The following is a 19,170-nucleotide window of genomic DNA, read 5'->3' as shown; positions in this document are numbered from 1 at the left end:
GTGTACAGTTCCCTATTCCAAAGTAAGATTGACGACGTGTAAAAGGACTTCTTCTCTCCCTAGGAATATCCGCAGCTAGAACAAACGCACTTAAAATCTTGTGATTCGGGGGAGGCGGGGTGCGATGGCTGGAAAGGGGAAACAAGCCGAAAGTCAAAAAGGACCAAACTAAACAGCCCACTCGCAAGAGTTGTGGCAGCAAAACGTGAAAGCAGAGGAAGTAGCAAGGTGGGTGGAAAAGGGGATCGAGGATATATAATAAATCCCATCCACCGATCAAGAAACGGCGAGCACGGTATGTACATACATAGCCGACAATATGTAAACGCATGAATGAAACATAAGGTATATAAATACGCAACCCCATTGTTTCTTTTCAGTTACCCCATCAAAAGGGACCCTGCTGGAAATTCGGCCACGGCGTCCGGCAGAGCTTGGACTGGACGACTGGATTTCGTTTCACAGGTGCCTCATCCATGCGTTGCGTCTCAACGCTTCCAAATCTTCCACACAGCTACTGTGGAGAGTCGTGAGAGCGTTGCTGCCTTGGCGAGGATTGCTAAGTAGAAAGGAACATTGCATGTATAGATTTAGTCCGGGGCTAATAGATCCATGAAAACAACACCGGCTTAGCAGTATACGCCTGCAGAGTTTCGTTACACAGCTAGACTTTTGGTTCTTCATAGGGTGTTTCTGGCCCCTTCTCCAAAATCCCGTACCTGGTAAACTACCGTATTCCCTAAACAGAACCCATGTCTCAGACCTGGTCGACCTTTCGCCATTTGCGCCGTTGCCATGATGCCCCCAAACCTGCCCAGTTATGCTCCCGCTTAGTCTTAAATCGTTGTTGCTACTTCGAACTCGAGGTACCGGACTTCTAGTCTCATGCCATTGATACCCATCTTTTTGAGCCCCTGGTCAACCATTTCTTCCCCGTCACCATTGGTGACATTGGATCAAAGGGCTTAAGTCCAAAAACGGACGAGCTCAGCACTGCAGCTGGTCATCAAAGACAGCCTCGAGCTTGGCGCTCAGCAGGTCTATTTTCTTGCTGTTGCCTTCCCGCTTGTGTGTCTTCATATGGCGGCGAAGCTGGTCCTGGCGGTGAAAATTGCGGTCACAGCCAGAGAACTCGCAGGTGAACCGGCCCTTGACCTCATGGGTGCGTTTGTGTTTTGACAGGTTAGACGACTCGCTGAAACTTTTGCCACATATAGGACATTTTAGTGGCTTGTCGCCCGTGTGAACACGCTGATGCATTGCTGCGCAAGAGACAGCTCGTTAGCATAATACCCATAACAAACCCTGCCTCCGCCACGGAATGTGCCTTGCAAGTAACGTGGTCTACCGGACTTGAACTTACTGAGAGCACTGGGATATCTGAACGCCTTGTGGCAAATCTCACACTCCAGTGGCTTCTGGTTGGTGTGAATAAACATGTGCTGGTTCAGAGCCTGCTTTGCTGAGAAGCCTTTGTGACACGTTGGGCAGACATGAGGTTTGTCTAGATAAAGTAAGCGAATGTCACTCTAAAGCGTAAGGGCTATGTCTCAACGTACGGCCAATATGGGTTTGCATATGTCGCTCGATCTTGCTTCTCTGGGGGAAGCCTGTGGCGTCGGGACCGCTGCGTGGACAGTCATCCCAGCCGCAGCGGAACCCTTCGGACCCCTTTTTTGCATACTTGATGTGATCGTTGGCCGTGTGGGTGAAGAGGTCGCCAGGATCCTCGAATACTTGGCCACAGATTTCAGAGCTGCTTTCCTCTCGCCAGAGACACCTGTGTTCATCGTCTGGGCCCGCTATGAAGGGCGTGGCCTCTGACGAAACAACCGAGTGGCTCCGGGACTGGGATTGCTTCATGTCCGAGATATCCATATTGTTGGAGAGCGGGGTGAAAGGCGAGGGCGTACTTGTCGAGGCTCCAGAGTCGGTGGTATCCAAAGGGGTAATAGGCGACGAAGACATGGCCTCGTTGGATGGCAAAACAACTTGACCATGTAGTGTGTTGGCCAACTCGGGTGCATTGGAAGTGAAAAAAGGCCTATGGCGGGCGTTGAAGTGGGCAAGAAAGGCTTCGGGGTCGGGTATCTCGGCTCCGCACACGGGGTGATCCTGATTCAGCTGCAGGTCCGAGCCGACTGAGCCATACTGGTCAAACGGGGACGGGTTGTCGTACACCATTGGCACGTGGCAGTTGGAATAGTTGCGGGGGTCGTCCAGTGGGCAGGGCCGCGTGCAGTTGGACTGAGTCTTGGCGGGATGGGCTACCAAGATATGGCTTGTGATATTACCCCCTGAATTGTTGCTGGGTAGCCAGCTGGAATCGAGCATGAAGTGGTTCTGGGAGGAGCCGTGGAGGCCAAATCCTAGTCCGTCCATGACTACAGGATACATGGAGGTTTAAGCAAGGCGGACACGCGGCACTAACATATGCGAGCCGGACTGGGACTTACCAGATGGTGGCAGGCCAAAGTTGTGGTGTTGCTGTTCTGGAGCGTGGTTGATGGAGATGAGAGCGGCTGCCCCGTCGACGATCTCTGCTGGCACATTGGCGGGAATTCCAGGGCAGCTCTGGTCTGTACAGGCATCCTCTTTGTTGGCACAGGCAATATTGGTACACTTGCCTGTCATGGTGCACTGGCTGTCGCAACAGCTCAAGTCGCCCATGGATTGGCAGTCATCGTCGCTCCCTTGAAAGGGGCGCTGCTGGAGCTGCTGGCCGAACCACGGCTGGTAGGGGTTCGGCTGGGAGGCAGCTATGCCGGGGCGGAAGGACATTGAGAAATCCTCAAGATCTAGGGGGTAGTGGTTGTAGAAAGGCGGTTGGAGATTCCGGGCGGGTGTAACATGGCCGGACCACCTCGGAAGCAGTGCAGCAGCAGCAGCGGCGGCGGCGGCGGCGGCAGTAGTGGGAGCGCCCCGGTGGTTGAAATAGTTTGAGCCGTTGTAGAGACCGACGCCCATGCATTGATCCACACACAGGTCGTCGTGGGACCCGTAGGTGGCGCCGTTGGGCATGCGTGCAATATCGCCGTCAGCCGATTGGTAGAAACCTAGGGACAGGTGGGCGCTGCTGCTCTGGGAATGCCTGTGGAAGGCATCGCCGTCCCCATTCCCATTCGTGGTCCCATTCCCATGCCAATTTCTGTTTCCATTTCCATTTCCATTTCCATTTCCATTTCCATTTCCATTTCCATTGCCATTGCCATTGCCCTCGCCATTTCCGTGGAGGCGGCTGGGGTGGCCGAAGGAGCCGTTCATCGCGATGTAATGCCGTAGTTCGGTCGGGCCTCAGAGGCTAGATTCGGTGATAGATTCGGTGATGGATTCGGGTGTCTCCCTTTGGCGAAGCGAGGACGGGAGGTGAGGCGAGGTGAGGCCAAACGGCGGCTCCAACAATCCTTTCCAATCAGGACAGCGACCCGGCGGCCAAGAAGCAAGCATACAGCACCGCACCACACCGGTCCTGGTCTCTGCCGATGGCTGCACTAGTGACAGTAATAGCGAGAGCGAGAGCGACTGCGACAGTCCCACGACGGGCGCACTGGGCGAGAGGCGGCTCAGTTCGGAGCATCCGCGTTGTTTAATTGAGGGAGGGACAAGCTATTATCTGCTGACGCTGGGGTCCTGCAAGTACTTGGCTGAGGACCTTGATGGCCTGGCCACTAACAGGCCTGGGAGGTACAGTGCTGTGCAGCGCGGCAGCGGCAGCGGCAGCGGCAGCAGGCAGCTGGGCGCATGTGCCAAGTTGCCCGCCCTGACAAATAAAACAGAGACAAAAAAAGGGCTCAATTGCAATGAACTACCTTATGTATTATTACACCGCTTCATCTGCACTGCATCTTGAGCCTGAGACGCCATCCTTCGGTCTGATTATATCCATCTCCTCGACCGTTTATTTTTGACCGATTCCCGCCCAAGCGTGAGGTCCTTGACATGGATTGGAAGTCAAGGCTCAACAAGCCAATGGCCTGTCACCGACGTGCGGTGGGGTAATTGGATTTGGGTCCGAGGAGCTTGGGCTCGGACCAACTCGATCGGGAATAGAGATGGGGAACAACCAACTGACAGAAGTTGTGGCTGAAACCCTTTAGCACTTGACGCCTTTGGCCGGCATTTTGAGTGATTGGCTGTGATGGGATGGATATTCAACTATCTAGGCACTAAACTTATACTAAATAATGTTTGAAATGCGTTTGTTACATTCCGAGGCCACCTATCTGTTGTGTCTTCGAAATAGGCCATGTACCTACCTGACAATACAATACGACGATTATCCAAACAGGGCAGCACGCTGTGTGTCAATACAAAAAGGCCACTTCAACCACGGGTTTGGGTCATGAAGTGCATCGGGCCCGGGGCGTGGGGTCGATACTACGAAATACCGTTGAACGAACCTCCCATCCAAAGAACCCCGCGCGTTTGGGCATGGCATGGCATGGCGGAGATACCACGCCACCCACCTAAGGGACCTTAGCTGCTAGCCAGCTTGTTCTACGCCTACTAGTAGGACGCTACTAGTAGAATACGTATGTACAGTACCTTATACATACATGCCGAGGAGGGCAGACGCGCACACAGAGAGGCTCGGCAAGCAGGCATCAGCCACCATCCCACAGTTCTTAACGACCGACCGGCGACCGGGAACTGAAATATATCCTCCATCTTTCATTCTCATCTCTTAGATTGATGGACTACTTTTGAGACGGAAATTTCTACTTACATTTTACATGTCAGGAACAAACAACTTCCCCCTTCCCCTCCTGACTGTCACAGCCTTAGTTGGTTTCGATCACTTGCTTCTTGCCAGGAACTAGGACCTATTCCATCCAGCCTCTCTGTTTCCGTCCCGCCTTGGCACACTTGACTCCAGCTAGACTGGCAACTGAGCCTTTTAGTCTCGACTTTGACCCTTGTGCCTTGTCCTCCCTCTTGTGACTTCAGAGCGGCACACACATTATTTCCCCGTTAATTCTTTCTCGTCACGCCCTGTCCGTTCGCCAACAAAACAACGACTAGAAACAAAAACCCAGCAACACCCGCCAACTCTGACAGATAATGGGAAACATATGCGGCAAGCAGAAAGCCGACCCGTTCGCGCAGCCGGGGCGCCGCCTCGACTCGGCGCCGGCCCAGAACACGTCTGCCGCTGTGCCGGCCTCGGTGACGGTGGGCTCGCCGGGGTCACCGAGCAGCCCCGGGCCCGTGTCGCCGTACCGCACACAGTCGTCGCCGACCAAGGTGGGCGGGCCACCGCGGACGCTTGGAGGCGGCGGTGCCAGCGCCGGCGGGGCGAGCCCGAGCGCCAGCGGTTCGGCCGCGCCTGACAGTCCTAGCGACGCGCGGAGGAAAGCCGCTGCCGCTGCCGAGGTAATTATGACAAACAAAAACTATAACTCTTTACCTATTCCACATGCACATGCATACGCAAAGAAGAGGAAAAAGAAATATGCTAACACCATCCGACCAGGCACGCGCAGCCCTCGAAGCGCAAAAGAAGAAAGGCACCGGCAAGATCAACAAGGCGTCGTCGCAGAGGCGCGACACGCTTACGGAGCAGCAGTTCAGGGAGGTGGACGAGAACGACCGCAACCTGCGGTACGACTAAGTCTACACTACCAACACTAACCTAAACGGCAATTCGTTTCCCAACGGGCCCCAGCTAGTCGGCCAGCCAGCGCAGCGCAGCGCAACGCAGCGAGCCCGACTACGTAGTTACAGCGGGTAGTTAGTCGGCAATTGTCTTGTCGGGAGAGAGCTGTTTCCCATCCATCCATCTTTTTTAATGATCTCGAAACGAAAACTTCCGTGGCGACGGGGCAGGCTTTCTTTCTCCTTCACACTTACATGCGCACACACGCGCAAACCCCTTAATCAATCGGCTGTGAAGATATCGAGGCGGCAAGGCGGCCTTTATCTTAGAGTGAGTGGCATCGGAGCGAGTTAAGGGAAAAGGCGGGGGTTTGGTCAAAGAAGAGCCTATAGTGAAAAGGGACATCTAGAAATGGCAGGTGAACGAGAAGGAGGAAGGGAAAGGCGAGACGAAGCACAACCACGATATGGAGCAACGTCCTTGTTGATATTGCCGCTCCATAAACTGCATGATCAACGATTCATGATTTATGATTCATGAACCAAACGTACACCTCACCTACCTCGACACACTGCCATTAATCTTGTTGCAGACCTCGTCCTTGGCGCTTGCCCGAGATGAAGGTTCGTCACTTTTACGACTTTTATTATTTAGAGACGGCTTACTGCACGTCTTCATCAGTACTCATGGATAAAAGACGCCGCCCTTCTGCCTGCTAGTGCAGGTCTAGTGTACAATGCGTCAGTCAGCAATCCAAAGTTTGAAACGAGCGAATACCTAAAGACAAAACTAACGCCAGACCAACACACTTGCGCCAATCCTCAGTAGAGATATAACTAGCTTCTTGAGTATACCGGTCGCTAGGTAACCAGGTCCCTGAAATGAAATGCCGGTAAAAATGAAGGCCCGCTCAATGGCTATTATGTGATCGTATATCTGCCGCTGGCTGGTGCGCGGTTCTCGGCGTCGGCAGCAGCGATGGTGCCTTCCTTGAGGAGTCGCGTGAGTTCCGCTAATGCGTTGCTGACCACGAGTTCCGTGTCTCCTTCGATGAGGATGTACAGCTTAGCCTCGCCACCAGGAGGCGGCTCCTTTCCAGGAGGATAGAAAGTGCCCTTGGTCGTAATCGAAGTACCGGTGGCTTCGAGAATCTTGGCCACGTTGGTGCGGTTAGTGACAGCCCAGCGAGCCTTCTGGGGGAAATCATTGATCTCGAGCGTCGCATGGAAGGCGCCGGCATCGGGACCTTTATTGTCGATCGGCTGGCCGGGGCGCAGCTGGCCGGCACGGGCAAGACGAGCGTTGATCTCGCTGATGGCCGACGCTGCCTTATCCAGGGCACCACCCTTGGCTACACTCGGGGCAGCGGCGCCGATCTTGGCAGTCGAGATCTTGATACCCGAGCTTTTGATAACTGGGCCCTTGGCGGGATCGGCATCAGCAGAGGATGTCGCCTTGGCCTCGGCTTCTTGTTTGGCCGCATCACGTGAGATAATGGCCGAAGCGGCCGACAGGGCGGCCGTCGTAGCCTTCTCCTTCTTCTTGTCCTCTTCCGCTTCGTCTTCCTTAAAGTCGTCCTCTTCGCCCTCTGCCTTGTGCGATTTGCGCTCGCGCAAGCGTGCAGCTTCTCGCTCCTTGTCGAGTCTCTCCAAGCCCTTGCCGCCAAAACCGCTGGCATCCTTGGCATTTCCGGACTTCACCTTCTCCCTCCAAGCCTTGCGCATTTCGTTGAGCCGCTCGGGAACAGGCTGGCCACTTTGTTCAAGCGCTTTGGCAATGCCGGGGGCGCAGTTCTCCTGATCCTCCGTTATGAAGGTGATTGCCGTGCCCATGTTTCCGGCACGCCCGGTGCGCCCGGCACGATGCACATAATCTTCAAGATGGTTAGGAGCGTCGTAGTTGATAACTAGTTTTAGTTGCCTGACGTCGAGGCCTCGAGCTGCAACTGACGTCGCAATTAGGATGGGGCAGACGCCTTTTTTGAAGTCCGAAATGGTCGAGTTCCGGTCTTCCTGGTCCTTTCCACCGTGGAGGGACATGCATCCATAGCCTCGCCGCAAAAGCTCGCGAAGAACGTCGTCGGCCTTCTCTTGCCTCTCGACAAAGACCAGCGAGCGTACGTCATCATCATTGGCGTACAGTTCGCCAAGAAGCTCAAGGAGGCGGACAAATTTGTCTTTTTCGTCCACAATCTCAACAGACTGCGTAATCTCAGGCGCTACGACACTGCGGCCGCCCACGGTAACTTCCACAGCGTCGTGAAGAACCTTTTTGGTCAAGGCATCAATGATCCTTGGCATCGTAGCCGAAAACAGAATTGTTTGGCGACCAGGCCGAACGCTGTTGCAGATCTTCATGACCTGAGGCTCAAAGCCCATGTCGAACATACGGTCCGCCTCGTCGAGAACAAGGTAAGAGACGCGCTTGAGGTTGGTGACGCGGCCCGCATTAGCTGCGAGGAGATCAATCAATCGCCCAGGAGTGGCCACGATGATTTCGGCGCCTCGCTTGAGCTCGGCAATTTGGTCTTTGATGGCATTACCACCATAAGCAGCAATCGCGCGAAGCTTCAACGCCTTCATAAACGGCTGCAGATCCGAGTGGATCTGGGTGCAAAGTTCTCGGGTGGGCGCCATTATCAGAGCAATGGGGCCATCATCGTTAGCTAACGGGTCTTGGTCCTTGATATGACGGAGCATAGGAAGGGCAAACGCCATCGTCTTGCCAGATCCAGTCTTTGCAACACCGATTACATCGCGACCTGACATGATGACAGGCAAGGCCTGCATCTGAATCGGCGTCGGCCTTTCGAAGCCGAGTCCCTCGATGGTATCCAGGATTGGTTGCGTAAGGCCGCATTGGGACCATTTCTGGACAGGCTTGGGGATATCCTTGCCCGAGACTTTGATGCCGTCCAACTCGAGTCTGAGCTCCGATGCCTCCTCTTCGGTCATCTGGGCCAGCTCGTAAGGCTCAACCCAGAAATTCTTTCGTATGGGGTTGAGGTTTATCTTGGAGTAGTCATGAAGGGGTATGTCCCGCTTCTTCTTTTTAGCCGCCAAGGCAAGAATGGAGGATGCGTCGGCGACTTCGCCCTTGTAGGTGAAATCTTCGTCGTCGCTGAAGTAGGCCTCGGGTGTAGGAACCTGTTTCTGGCCCGCTCGCTTGAGTGACTTGGAATTGAGGCCACCAACAGGCCCTGGCTGCTCTAGACCGGCCATGAAGGCATCAAGCGGGTCTACCTCTCCGTCGACGTCCATTTTGTCATCCTCTACGATATCTTCCTCTTCTATGTGCTTTTCTCCGTCCACATCCATCGCCATGCTGTCCTTTTGAATTTGCTCCTCCCGTCGCTCGTGGAGGATGCGGTAAGCTTCTGCTGCATCGGCTTCGTTCTGAGCCAGCAGAACGTCAAGGTCCTCATCCGCGTCTTCTTCGACACCGGTATACGGGGTGTCGTCGGTATTCTCCAGGGCAAAGTTAGGAAGCTTGACGAGTTTGCGCTTGATAATCTGCTCGTCGTTCATGTCAAGCTTGCGCTTGGCCGGCTTCTGGGTTTCAGCAGTCGTCTTCTGGAACCCGAAAGTACTAATCGCTCTATTTGCTGGAAGCAGCCCAGCGGGCTTCTCCGGGCCACGATAACCACTTCTAATGCCGACGGTAGTCGCCCCGGCCGTAACAAATTTCACATCGCCCAACTTTGCTGGGGGCGGAGATCGAGCGGCTTTGTGCCTAGCGAGTGCCTTGGGGTCAAACTTCCCGACGTAAGGAGCCGAGGTTGCTGGAGCTGGCGACACTGCAGCCGGGCTCGAGGGGGCGGGTGACGGCTTAGCGGAGGGACTAGTTGTGCCGGTGGCTCTCTGGTCCATCTCAGCTAGAAGCCGCCGGGTGGCTCCAGGAGTAACATCAGCCTCTTTGGCTTCCTTCAGAGCATGCTTTTCCTTCATGGCCTGCAGCTTGCGAAGCCGCTCGGCCTTTTTATCCGCCTCTGACTGAGGTTGGGTCGGTGTGGACTTAGCTGGCTGTGGGGGCTGGAGAGTGTCAGCGAGATTCTTATATGACTAATGCATGGTGACTTGGGCGTGGAGCCTCGATAGAAGGCTTGAGCTGCAGGGATTCGACATACCTCTAGATCTTTTGGAGTTGCGGCATCCGGTTTCCGCTGGGCACGCAGGCGGCCATCGTCGCCACGGCGGGAGCCTGAATCAGCCGTACCCTCACGACGACTGGGAGGGCGCTCGCGGGAATCATCTCGCCTGCTCCGGTAGTCTCTACCGTCTCGGTCTCGGCTTCGGTCTCTCCGTCGATCGGTGGAGCGAGCTCTGTCCTGAACCCTGTCGCGTGATCGAGACCGACGACGGTCGCGATTGTTGCCTACATCCCGGCGTGGGCCACGGTAGTAATCATCGTCTCGACGGTCTGTGGAGCGATCTCTTCGGCGATATGAGTCGTGATCTCGGCCACCGCCGCCACGGCCACGGTCGCGGTCCCGTTGGTCACGATAGCGACGCTGCGGGGTAGAAATAATGTTAACAGACGGCACCAAGGGTGTGCGAGGATATGGATTGCTGCCATTACTTACGTCTACCGGGCTGCGAGAGCGCCGTCTGTAGTCGCGAGGAGGAGGGGGTCCATCGCGGCGGTCGCGATCGCGACGCTCGTCATCTTTCCGTTTTCGCGCAGTGTGACTTCCTGCAGGAGATGGTGAGCGCGAGTCCTTGAGCCGAGCCATACTGCGTATGGTGACGGTGGCTCGGAAATGTGACTGGTGATGAGAGTACTTTCTGCGAGATTCCAGGTTTTGTCACTAGTTTGGTTAGCGGGCCAGTTTTATCTCTCTCATGCTGTCGCGATCGTTTCGTTGAGAAAAGGCAGAACGCGATGTAAAAGTTTGACGAAGAGAAGGCAGGCCAAGGCGTGAGTGTGACTGCTGGTTCTGGGGCGACAAAGTGGGCCCAGGTGGTAGCAGTGTGGGTACGATGTGATTTTCGGTAGTTGCACTGTGCAGCAATGTCCTAGGTTTTACGGAGTAGCCACCTAAGCCACACCACACAGTAAGAATTGATATCAACCAATGGCGAGCCATTTTCTAAACTACCTACTAATAAACGGGCTCGATCGTCTTCACACTGCCAGTCCGGAATGCATATTGCAAGGTACCTTAGGTACCGGGCCACCTACGGATAGATACCTGAAGATCTCAAGCAGTGCAGGCGACGATCGTACTACACGGCGGTGTACACTAGGAGCCGCAGGACCGGATCTTTCCCAAGCTCCAATGACTGGGCAGTTGACTGTCTGATCAGGTTGGCAGTCGCAAAAGTTAGGTGGGCACCTAAGGTACCTTAGGTAAGTAGGCCTATTAGCTTTCCTTGGAACCGTTTGAAGTAACCGACTTGTATAAAAGGTAAATCCAGGCCGATATCATCTCGGCGTCTCCTTAACCCGTGTAAGGATTCGTTACCAAGAACGAAGAGTAGGCTGTAAGCTTTCCAGGGCTAAGATACCTATGGCTGCCATCTCCACCTTTCGCATTTTCGAGTCGGCGATAGGCATCCTTCAGGTAGACCCGGAAAATGGACTCTAGCGGCGTAAAACATAAGGTAGACACAATTCTCAGCCACGACGGCGACGTGGTACAGCCATGATGAATGTACCCTTTTCCGTACGGATACTTCAGCGGTGATCTCAGAAATGCTACTACAGTACGGTGTACCTCTCGCAAATTCGCCTGTGCGCACTGGCTGGCTGGCAGAAAGGTTGGTGGTGCAGCTCAGCTCAGGAAAAAAAAACAGGGGTGGTTGGAGTTGGAGGTCTGAAGCAGGAGCTTGGGCGCATGTCTATGCATAATAAATAATAACACCCCCGGTAATCTCCTCACACATTTCAACCTCGCATCGACCCCGGAAGACCAAAAAAGAAGCACTAGAAGCAGGAGAAGCAGCGCTCAGCAGCAATAGCCTCTCAATTCAAACATCAACATCCCGACGATCCCGCTGAGCCGGAGCCGGAGCCGCCATGTTGACTGCAATCGGGCTCGCGGCCGTCCGGCACCTTCGCGCCAACGTTGGCTCGTCGCTCCACAGGAGCGCAAATGGCGTCGTCACCTCGCGGGCTGCCCTCCGATCCTTCGCCTCGACTGCCCTCCGCTTCGAACCTGTCAAAGCACCCGTGCAACCGAAGGCTGCCGCTCCTGCTGCTGGAAAAACGAAGGCGGCCTCGCCAGCGACCGGGGAGAAGACAGCTGGAGCAAAGGCGACAAAGGTTACGCCAGTGACGCGCAAAAAGCGGGTGCCGACAGACGCGCAGAAAAAGAGACTCGCGGAGAAGAAGGTGAAGGAGAAGGCTAACCTAGAGGCGAAGAGACAGAAACTCGCAGAGAGAAAGGCGAAGGAGAAGGCGAGACTAGAGGCGAAGAAGCAGAGACTCGCAGAGACAAAGGCGAAGGTGAAAGCAAAGCTAGAGGCACAGAAAAAGCTTCTCGCGGAGAAGAAGCTGAAGCCGCCTGCAAAGCGTGAGCTGGTCGCAAAGTCGCTCGTGAAAGTCGAACCAAAACCTCGCATCGTCAGTCCATGGACAGTGTACATTGCCCAGCAAACAAAGGGAGATACATCGGAGCATGTACTTGGCCGGGCGGCTGAACTGGCCCCCAAGTACAAAGCCTTGCCGGCAGCGGATCGGAAAGTGAGTCTTCAGTTGATTTTCTGCGTTGGGTGAAAAAGAACACCCCAGGCCCCCCCCCGGCAATACCGCTGCCTCCCCTCTTACTAATCGTCCATATTTTTCCTGCCCCAGGCTCTTGAAGATGAAGCGGGACAGACCAGAGTTGCTTCCGTGGCCAATTACAAGGCCTGGGTCGAGTCGCACACCATCGGCGAGATCAAAGAAGCCAACGCCGCCCGCAGGAAACTGAACAAACTATATAAAAACTCGGACGATGAAACGGACGCCATCAGTCTCATCCATGACACCCGTGTTCCCAAACGGCCCAAGAACGCCTATCTTCTCTTCACACAATCGCGCAGGGAGGAATTACTCGGCCAGGGGGTCTCTGGGACAGATGCTGTTGCTCAACTGGCTCGCGACTGGAACGCACTAAACCAGTCGGGACGGCAGGTATGTTTATATTCATCGTTGCTTCAAGAATCAGAATCCCCCCCTTGGGGACGGCTTTCCCTCGCTCCAAGGTCTTGACAGCCGTCAAACTGACTTATGTGTTTCCATTAGCCCTACGATGCTCTAGCCAAACTCGATTTGGAGAGGTACCACGTAGAGATGAAAGCTCTCGGGCTCAGGGTTAGAGAAACCTCGCCTTGAAACGTTGGTGGACTTGCCCGCGGTTGACTGTTACGCCATCGGGCGTGAAATTTTGTAACATTGCTTAACCGAGTCTCACGACATCTGTCTTATTTGTCTCCCCTTCCCTTCCTAGGGGAGGGAGGTTCGGCGGTCCTGCTGCTTACAGTTGGACACACGGCTCTCCGGAACGGTATTTGTACTGTACAAAACTCGTGTACTTCCAAGCTGGTTGTGTTTTTCAGTGGTTTTCTTTTTTTTTTGGCCGTGTCGCAGTCTTTGTCCGTTCCGCCCTTCCCGCCCGCCCGAAGTTTTGTACCTACATGGAACAGTTTCCTCTCGAGTGTGTAACTATATTCCCTCCCTGTGCCGGGTTGATTGGGTTTCGCGATTACGTGTGTCTGTCCGGCGTCCCAAGATATCACTGTTCTGTCCTGTACCGCAAGGAAGCCTAAGCTCCCTCGCATGTTGAGCATGCGGCTAGTTCCTTCATTTATCGGTTCTACTGCGGTGTACTCCTAAGAGGCACTAAGGGACTTTTAAGGATGAGGGGGTTTTCTTAGATAGAAATTATGAAGACTCAGACTCGCAGTACCGAATGAGGAACCATACTTCTCCGAATTGTGACTGTTGCTCTGTCTGCTTGGGTCAGTGTTGAACTCAATCAAAGCAATCGTGATTGTGATGACTACATAACTAATCCGACGTCGTTATGAGAACGGAAGAACTCGAGAGAGTTCCCAACTACCGCCTTGGTCTCGAGGTTTTGCAGCGCTGAGGACAGATGATATTGATTGTAATCTCCATTAATCCATTTATAATCAAGAGTGATGGGTAAGGATGGCCCATTATTATTTAGTCAAGGAGACTCACGCGGCATGGGCATCTCACACAAGGGAGTGGGCAACATTGTTATTTTGGTTATTTTGTAATATCTGCGTCATGTTTTCGCCCAACCCAACCAGGCCCCCTCCCCTCCCCAAATTCCCGGCTCACGATGCTATGGATAAAGGGGATCAAAAAAGACCTGTGCCTCCCTTTCCCGATCGCTTGCATCATGCCATGCTGAGACTACGCGCCATGGCATGCTCAATACACCAGAAACGCCTATAAAAAACCCCCCGAGTTGATGACGATGAAAAAGGAAGAGGAAGAAGACCTGCAAAGGGCCTTGATAAAAGGGGCGAGTTCCGTAAATCAAGAACCCCTCCCCAATAGTTAACGCTCTGCCTGGGCCCGAGCACCCATCACAATGACAGGCTTGCCGTCTGCGGCGATCCATTTTGCCCCCGTGTAGACGATCTTGCGCTGACTCATGATGTATAGCAGCAAATACATGTGGCCGGCTACGCAGCCCCAGCAGTACAGCCGAATCCAGGAAAAGGCGGGATCGCGTCGACATACGGCGCCCCACCCGGCACAGCCCTCGCCCAAGTAGTTGATCATGAATTTCCATGAGGCGTGCTTCAGGGAGAGATCCCATGTAGTGCAGTCAAGCAGCCAGTAGCCCCTCTCGAAAGGGCGCAGGTCCCGGGTCTGCGATGCTGGCTTGAACCGCCTCTCAAGGTTCAGATCGCGCGCCATCTTGGCGAGTATCTCGGTCACCATGTTTGCCGGGTCCAGTTCTTTGATTGAGGCGGGCGGGGCCGGAGATATGATCTCGAGGCCTAACTTGTCTAGGCTTTCCTGCGTGGTTGCCACCCTCTGCTGCCGCTGCCGCTGTTGCCGTTGCTGCAGCTGCGCCGATGTCTTTGCCCGCGGGCCAATGTCGCTGGAGCTGCGGGCCAGGGGCTTACCGGAGTCCGGGTCAGGCGACGAGCGTCGAAGGCGTTTGGACGGAGGCGGCTCTGATCTAGCTCGAGATGATGACTGACACTCACCAGTTTGTGTGTCGTGTTGTTGGGACGGGTATGAAGACTCGATACGAGTTTCATCGACGCGGGACGTGGGTGTGGGCGCGGCAGGAAGACGGCGTTTGATATCGGTAATAATGGGAGACAGTGGAATAATGGCGAAACGGCGTTCTTCGTCAGTGTTTGGTACACAACTATCGCCTGCAGTTGACGGCAGCGATGATGATATCGGAGGTGTTTGTGCCAGCCTTTGTTGCGAGGTTGGGGATGTAGGTAACTCCTCAGTAGTATCTGTAGCTCCTTTTCGTGGTATGTCTTGGCCCCTCGTTGTCACGAGCGATGACATAATAATAGTTGGTGGCAAGCATTTCGGCTGATTGTTGTTATCATCCTGGCTTGTGGGATGATGCTGGCTTACGGGATAGCGCTGGCTAGCAGGAAAGGCGGCGCTGGAGGGCTGGGAGGTTTCCGGGCCATCGCTACCAAGGGACCATGAAGCAAGCGGGTGCTGCTGTGCCTGCGCGAGCAGAGAGTGGTCGGACTGGGTACTGTTGAGCCTATGAAGAAAGTGCTCGAGAATCCTCGTTGGCGAGCAGTACTGAGAAATTGCCAGATTGTTCTCGGGGAGGGAATCGGGCACGACACTCGGGGGAGTGTGCCACGATGGCTCTATTTGGGAGGATTTGGTATCCATATTTCCATTTCCAGGCAGCCGTCGTAGGGTTGGTGAGGAGATATTGTCCAACACGCTCCGGAATGACAACTGCGGTGAGTCCATCACCGCCGGCCCTGTCGCCGTGAGTGCAGACACATCGTTGTTTTGGGTCGAGGGCACCTCGTTGTTGCCGGCGCCGACCCTGGTTGACAAGCCGGAGCCGAGAAAAATCGATGTCCGAGCTCTGGGCTGAAAGTTCAAGTATGCGCCAGCCAACACTCGGTATCGCGCATCATCAGCAGCTCTTGCTGGCGCGGCGATGTGAACTAGAATCTCTGTCTCGGGCCTTCTAGTACTCATTACCCCTAGCAATGCGCCAGTCCGCCAGTCCCAAGCTAGAGCCAGGGCCAGAGCCAGGGCCAGGGCCAGCCAGGGCCAGCCAGGGCCATTTGAAGATGAGGGAAATGAAAAAGAAGCAGAAGAACGTTCCTTCCGCTTCTAGCTCAACGGATTAAGTGTTCTCGGGATAAGATATGTAAGTTAGAGATGCTGTAGTGAAAGATCCCGAGAACTCAAAACATAAAAATGTAGAGTGCGCTGGCGCAATGCGTAGGAAAGAAATCACAATCCAACATGAAGAGTAGTGGGAATCAACGAAGATGCCCGTAAGCGGCAGTTACGCATAGGCCAAGCTATGGTGCCTACCGTCCGTCCCGTGATCGACTCAAAGCCAGGACCTGAGGTATAAAGGGTAAGGTAGCCACGTTCCTTGGGCGACAGCCGACGGAGACGCGGTTTGCGATGCGACAGGCGATCGTTGAAGAATCGCGGGGACCAAATAAGGCTCCCCCACTAAAACAGTCACATTGTTCCAAAAGTCGGCCGCTGCCCGACCCCCCGCAACGGCTGGGGCCATGGGGGACCTCGACAGGGTGCGAAAAATAATTAAATTGCCTGCATCTCCGTACACCGATGGATTTTTTGCTCTACAGACCCCGGTCCCGGTTAAACTCGCGTATCCTCCCAATGGAGGTGAGTGAGCTGAAGCTACAGAGAACGGACCTGACGACTCATGAGTGACATCGCAAACCTGAGCTGAGCACAACCAGTCCTCAACATTATCCACACTGTTGATAGCAATTGACGTCCCAATCGCAACTAAACCAGACTCGCTCAGCCTTGCAAGCACAAACAGACCCACGATCCCGACAATGAGCTCCGAAAAGAAACCGAATCTCGGGTCCGTGGCCGTGATTGGCGGGTGCGGGTTCCTGGGCCACCACGTCGTCCGCCTGCTGCTGCGCGACTACACGTGCTCCGTGTCCGTTGTTGACCTGCGCTGCACGCGCAACCGGCGGCCAGACTCGGACGGCGTGACGTACTTCGAGGCCGACATCACCGACGCCGCTAAGCTCGTATCGATTTTCGACAAGGCCCGCCCAAAGGTGGTCATCCACACCGCATCGCCCGCCGCACAGTCCAACGACAAGGTCTCGCACGCCCTGTTCAAGAAGGTCAACGTCGACGGCACTGCCGCCGTCATCGAGGCGTGTCGCAAGACAGGCGTCACGGCCCTGGTCTACACAAGTTCTGCCAGCATCCTGAGCGACAACAAGAGCGATCTGATCAATGCCGACGAGCGATGGCCCGTTGTTCGCGGTGAAGACCAGAGCGAGTACTACTCAGAGACTAAGGTAAGAAACGAAGGATCTACCGCGCCCAGCCTTGGCCCGGGAAGCGAAGCGAAAACCCAACTAACCACTGTTCTTTTTGCATCTGTAGGCTGCCGCCGAAGAGCTCGTCCTGGCCGCTAATCGGTCGCCCGAGTCGCCCAGGCTACTGACCTGCTCCATCCGGCCCTCGGGGATCATGGGCGAGGGGGACACCATGACGTTGTACCACCTCCTCAACATCTACAAGCAGGGGCGGACGAACGTGCAGGTAGGCGGCAATGACAATATGTTCGACTTCACCTACGTCGAGAACGTAGCGCACGGGCACCTGCTTGCTGCGCGCGCCCTCCTGGCCACGGCCGCGAGCAGCACGGTGCCGCTGGACCACGAGCGCGTCGATGGCGAGGCGTTCCTGATCACCAACGACACGCCTGTCTACTTCTGGGACTTTTGCCGTGCCGTCTGGGCCGCCGCCGGCTCGCTCCTCGGCACTGACCACGTCTGGGTCCTCCCGCGCGGCGTCGGCATGGCGCTGGGCTACATGAGCGAGGTCTTCTTTTCTATCATCCGCAAGCCGCCCACCTTCAGCCGCCAGCGCATCGTCTACAGCTGCATGACACGCTACTACGACATAACCAAGGCCAAGAAGCGGTTGGGATACCGTCCGTTGGTGAGCTTGGACGACGGTATAAAACGTTCCGTCAAGTGGACGTTGGAAATGCAGGCGAAGGAGGCAAAGGAGAAGAAGTGAGGGCGCGGTGTGCAACTGGCGGGTTTTTTCTGGTACTGTGGCGCCGAATTCGGGGCGTTTACGTTTCAATCACCGGTTTTCTTTTGCAAAAAAAAAAAGATTTATTCCTCATGCCAGCAGCCGGGCCTTGATACCTATTAAGTCTAGATGCAAACGAACACGTTGGGCTTGTACTTTACCTTTTGACATAATAATAATGAGGGCCGGGAAGTTTGTTCATGGGCAGGGAGTACGTATATCTATGGCGGAGCAGGTCCATCTTCAATTTCCGACTCTCGATTTCTTCTCCCTGGGCTGTATGTATGTATCACTTCGCGAAGAGGAGAGTAGGTAGGTAGGTAAATCCTTTTGTATTCGATCTCTCTCTCTCAAAGTCCGGTCCCTACCCGGCTGCTATCCAACTTATTCCTTTTTTCCCTTCCCATCCCTTCCCATCCCGTCTTCTCCCCTGCCTTCTACCTTTCTTAGCATGCTGTACTCAACGAGCCTCACCCACTACGACCACGACCATCACCATCACCATCACCAACACCATCACGAACAAGTCATCATTAAAGAACATAAGTCCCTCCCGAAAAAAAGATAAATATAGAACCAAATTGATATCCGGTATTTTGTTATCGAGGAAAAAGAAAAAAAAAGAAAAAAGTGAGATACAATACGCAAACCGTTTCATGAGAAGAGAAACTCACAAACGTAAGGCAAAAGCCACAGGACAGGTAACTCCACAGCAAGCCAACAAAAGAAGAAGAAAATAGCTCTTCTTCCCACTTTCCGGTTATCTCCTCATCCCTCCCCTATTCCTCGCTTCCGACCCCTTGGTCCCCCCATCGGTCATCCCCCTTTTTGCTTCCTCCAAGCATGGTGAGACAATACCAATTCAGCCCACCAACCCAGAGAGGGCGAGGAAAGGCTCGGATTCATAGCATTCCATCCTCCTCCTTTTCTCGTCCTAATTTCCTTTCCTTTCTCACACTATCGACACCACCCATTCATTCCTCGACAAAAAAAGGGGAGCTAGTAACCAACGGGGATAAACAAGTCCAATAAAGCGAGAGGAGCGGAGAAAGTCGGCCGTAGCGTACGAAGAGAAGGGGGGGGAAAGGTGATAGGTTCAGAGCCTCCTCTTATGGAAAAGAAAAGAAAAATAATAGAGCGCTCAAAAAGAAACAATAATAAAAAGGAGACAACGCCGTTTGCCATTTCATGCTTGCATTATACCCTCCACGCCCAAAACCAGGCTCCCCAGAATATTCCCATGGTGAGTTGCGGTAGGAAGAGACCCGGGAGTGGAAGTTATGAATTCAGTCAGTCGGATAGACGAAACAGAGCCCAAACTTCAAAAG

General features: G+C 54.3%; 6 protein-coding genes across 6 annotated transcripts; 3 read left to right on the top strand and 3 right to left on the bottom strand.

Annotated features, from left to right (window-relative positions):
- Positions 1–553: 553 nt before the first annotated feature.
- On the bottom strand, positions 554–3,175 carry B0T26DRAFT_686276 (uncharacterized protein). The gene is made up of 4 exons (XM_060440895.1): positions 2,457–3,175; positions 1,560–2,384; positions 1,364–1,504; positions 554–1,262 (listed from the first exon to the last, which is right to left on the bottom strand). Exons 1-4 carry the CDS (start codon positions 3,019–3,021, stop codon positions 988–990), a joined length of 1,806 nt encoding a protein of 601 aa, XP_060302770.1. The 5' UTR covers positions 3,022–3,175; the 3' UTR covers positions 554–987.
- A 1,595-nt stretch (positions 3,176–4,770) lies between these two features.
- Positions 4,771–5,708, top strand: B0T26DRAFT_42941 (uncharacterized protein). The gene has a single exon (XM_060434954.1). The coding sequence runs from the start codon at positions 5,062–5,064 to the stop codon at positions 5,629–5,631; it is 570 nt and encodes a 189-aa protein (XP_060302769.1). The 5' UTR covers positions 4,771–5,061; the 3' UTR covers positions 5,632–5,708.
- Positions 5,709–6,516: 808 nt separating this feature from the next.
- B0T26DRAFT_633668 (uncharacterized protein) lies at positions 6,517–10,328 on the bottom strand (the record flags this gene model as incomplete). Its single annotated transcript, XM_060436558.1, has 3 exons — positions 6,517–9,618; positions 9,723–10,106; positions 10,179–10,328. The coding sequence occupies 3 exons, from the start codon at positions 10,326–10,328 to the stop codon at positions 6,517–6,519; spliced, it is 3,636 nt and encodes a 1,211-aa protein (XP_060302768.1).
- Positions 10,329–11,614: 1,286 nt separating this feature from the next.
- On the top strand, positions 11,615–12,913 carry B0T26DRAFT_670242 (uncharacterized protein; the record flags this gene model as incomplete). The annotated part of the gene is made up of 3 exons (XM_060439158.1): positions 11,615–12,280; positions 12,392–12,712; positions 12,824–12,913. 3 exons carry the CDS (start codon positions 11,615–11,617, stop codon positions 12,911–12,913), a joined length of 1,077 nt encoding a protein of 358 aa, XP_060302767.1.
- An 869-nt stretch (positions 12,914–13,782) lies between these two features.
- On the bottom strand, positions 13,783–16,209 carry B0T26DRAFT_686264 (uncharacterized protein). Its single transcript, XM_060440894.1, has one exon. The coding sequence runs from the start codon at positions 15,758–15,760 to the stop codon at positions 14,111–14,113; it is 1,650 nt and encodes a 549-aa protein (XP_060302766.1). The 5' UTR covers positions 15,761–16,209; the 3' UTR covers positions 13,783–14,110.
- Positions 16,210–16,611: 402 nt separating this feature from the next.
- On the top strand, positions 16,612–17,824 carry B0T26DRAFT_635840 (C-3 sterol dehydrogenase/C-4-like protein; the record flags this gene model as incomplete). The annotated part of the gene is made up of 2 exons (XM_060436767.1): positions 16,612–17,094; positions 17,183–17,824. The coding sequence occupies 2 exons, from the start codon at positions 16,612–16,614 to the stop codon at positions 17,822–17,824; spliced, it is 1,125 nt and encodes a 374-aa protein (XP_060302765.1).
- Between the last annotated feature and the right edge of the window lie 1,346 nt (positions 17,825–19,170).

The sequence above is a fragment of the Lasiosphaeria miniovina genome (genome assembly GCF_030549165.1).
Source record: "Lasiosphaeria miniovina strain SMH2392-1A chromosome Unknown B0T26scaffold_1, whole genome shotgun sequence".
Classification (NCBI taxonomy): Eukaryota; Fungi; Ascomycota; class Sordariomycetes; order Sordariales; family Lasiosphaeriaceae; genus Lasiosphaeria; species Lasiosphaeria miniovina.
Note: the sequence above shows the minus strand (reverse complement) of the source record. Positions and strands in the feature narration are given on the sequence as shown.

What these genes read in the sequence shown, in the direction of transcription:
- B0T26DRAFT_686276 (XM_060440895.1), bottom strand. Translation starts at nt 3,021, where the DNA reads ATGCCCAACGGCGCCACCTACGGGTCCCACGACGACCTGTGTGTGGAT. An exon ending in TATGCAAACCCATATTGGCC is followed by an intron (nt 1,505 to 1,559) that starts GTACGTTGAGAC and finishes TACTTTATCTAG; the next exon opens with ACAAACCTCATGTCTGCCCA. An exon ending in CAGATATCCCAGTGCTCTCA is followed by an intron (nt 1,263 to 1,363) that starts GTAAGTTCAAGT and finishes TCTCTTGCGCAG; the next exon opens with CAATGCATCAGCGTGTTCAC.
- B0T26DRAFT_42941 (XM_060434954.1), top strand. Translation starts at nt 5,062, where the DNA reads ATGGGAAACATATGCGGCAAGCAGAAAGCCGACCCGTTCGCGCAGCCG.
- B0T26DRAFT_686264 (XM_060440894.1), bottom strand. Translation starts at nt 15,760, where the DNA reads ATGAGTACTAGAAGGCCCGAGACAGAGATTCTAGTTCACATCGCCGCG.